Genomic DNA, 1,935 nt, shown 5'->3' on the forward strand with positions numbered 1-1,935 from the left:
GATCGGCGCGGTGGGTAGTTCCGCGGCTGTTCAACCTGTTTAGGTGGGGCGGGGGCTGGCACACGTTGGGGGCCCACGCGCTGGATGTCTGGCTCCGGAGTGGGACTGTCCTGACGTTCACCGCTGCCGGAGCTCCTGGTGCTGTTGGAGCTGTTGCTATTGGGGCTTCCGCTCTTGTCCTTGGCGTCCGAAGATGCCACCGACTCAAGCTTCTGGTCGGCGAAGCTGCTACTTCTGCTGATCTGGACGCGGCTGTTGCTTAGCTCGCTAGTACGAAATGACCCATTCGTGCCGTCAAAGAACGACGCACTAAGCTCTCTGGTCATGTCCTCGTTCGGATCGTACGAGCCTTTGCCTCTGTGCAACAATGAGTGGCTAAAGCTGTTCTTCCGCCCACCAGGTCCTTGACTCATACTCAGATTGGTACGAGCAGGCAGCGGCCGGCCGACGCCCACCGTCGCGCCGAAATCTGGATGGGGCTCCATGTTCCCACTGCTACGCACAGCACGACGAACACCGATAACACTCCTGGCGAGCGGCTTGGTGTCGTGGTCAAACAGCATCTCGTCGTCCTCGATACGGCGTCTCCGCACCGTTTCGCGTGTTGCGAAGCGCTCGTTCGGCCGTTGCTTAGTGTCCTGCATTGGGTTCGGAGGCAGCTCACCGGCAGCCTCGGCCGTCGCGAATAATATCGAGTCCCTCTGTCTGCTGTAGCTACGTCCAATACGCGTAATGTATTGCAAAGTCCCTCCCAGACCAGACGCAAGCGAAGACATCTTGGACACACGCGTCCGGTTGACCAGGCGCTTGTTGCGCTGGTAGCACAAGCCGCAGAGCTTCCAGCTCTGGAACGACGTAGTGGACAAACACGAAGAGCACACAAAGATTCCACACACATTACACAGGTGTTTCTTCTTCCTGGAGAAGAACCCAAGAGCACGCTGACAGGTCTGGCATTTGCGTTCGCGGTTCGACCGCGACGTGAGGAGACCAAACCGAGACGTTTTAGTTGACGCGGCGATAGCCGCGTCTCCGCTTGTAGCGGCGTAGTTCTCAACCAGCTGTCGATACCGGATCGACAAACTGTAGGCGTCGTGCAGACTGGAGAACGCGCCGTAAAAAGGCTCGGCGCACTTGGTCAGTTCAACGTCCAGCCACAACTGCATCTTGAGGATCCCACGATGACTGGTCTCGGCCAGTACCAGCAGCATCGCGTGGATGGCGCCGCGATGTACCTGTAGTTGCGCGTGGTGACTATTGGCACTCCTCATCTCGAACTCTCGTTCGGGGACGTCCACGGAGCGCAGCATCTTAAAGACGAACTTGTTGCCCGAAACGGGGTGCACGCCGCGTCCAACTGTTTCCATGAGTAGGAATTCTTCGGCGTGGCGTTCGTCGAGGAGGGACCGGTATTTGACGTGTTTAAGTCCGACGTAGCGGTACGGCGTTTCTTTGGTGCGTGGCACAAGGGAGTCAAGCACGCGAGCGTCAAGAAGAAGGTCCGCAGTGAAAAGCTCGCTCTCGACGCGGCGGAAGCTGCTGGTGTCGTCGGCGTGCAGTGCGCGCATGGCGTCCTGCAGTGTACCGATGACGGCCTGGCAGCTCGCAGCCGTGGAGCGACGGCGACCGCCGCTGTCGCGCGTGTGGACGTAAGGGCTGACATTGATAGGCGGGCGCGAGGCTGCACGCTCCCAACTGGCAGAGACCGAAGGTGAGGCCGTGCGACTGAAGTAGTTGCTCTGCAGTACGTGGGCTACGCAGTTGGCGTTGTCCTGCAGCAAGGCCTGAGCACTGGCCGCGGACTGAACGCGCATCGGAGACGGCAACGGGGGGAGATCTCAACTGTACTGCGCTATGACCCGAATGAAGACCGCGAGCCGCAAGGGTACACACGGGGTCGTTTGTCGAGTGATCGAGTGAGGGGCGGCTCAAGGC

The 1,935-nt window shown here is 59.7% G+C and overlaps 1 protein-coding gene across 1 annotated transcript; it reads right to left on the reverse strand.

Moving 5' to 3' along the window:
• Positions 1 to 156: 156 nt before the first annotated feature.
• On the reverse strand, positions 157 to 1,903 carry PITG_22532 (uncharacterized protein; the record flags this gene model as incomplete). The annotated part of the gene is made up of 2 exons (XM_002909717.1): positions 157 to 179; positions 233 to 1,903. 2 exons carry the CDS (start codon positions 1,812 to 1,814, stop codon positions 157 to 159), a joined length of 1,605 nt encoding a protein of 534 aa, XP_002909763.1.
• Between the last annotated feature and the right edge of the window lie 32 nt (positions 1,904 to 1,935).

Source organism: Phytophthora infestans, genomic scaffold (genome assembly GCF_000142945.1).
Source record: "Phytophthora infestans T30-4 supercont1.3851 genomic scaffold, whole genome shotgun sequence".
Lineage (NCBI taxonomy): Eukaryota > Oomycota > Peronosporomycetes > Peronosporales > Peronosporaceae > Phytophthora > Phytophthora infestans.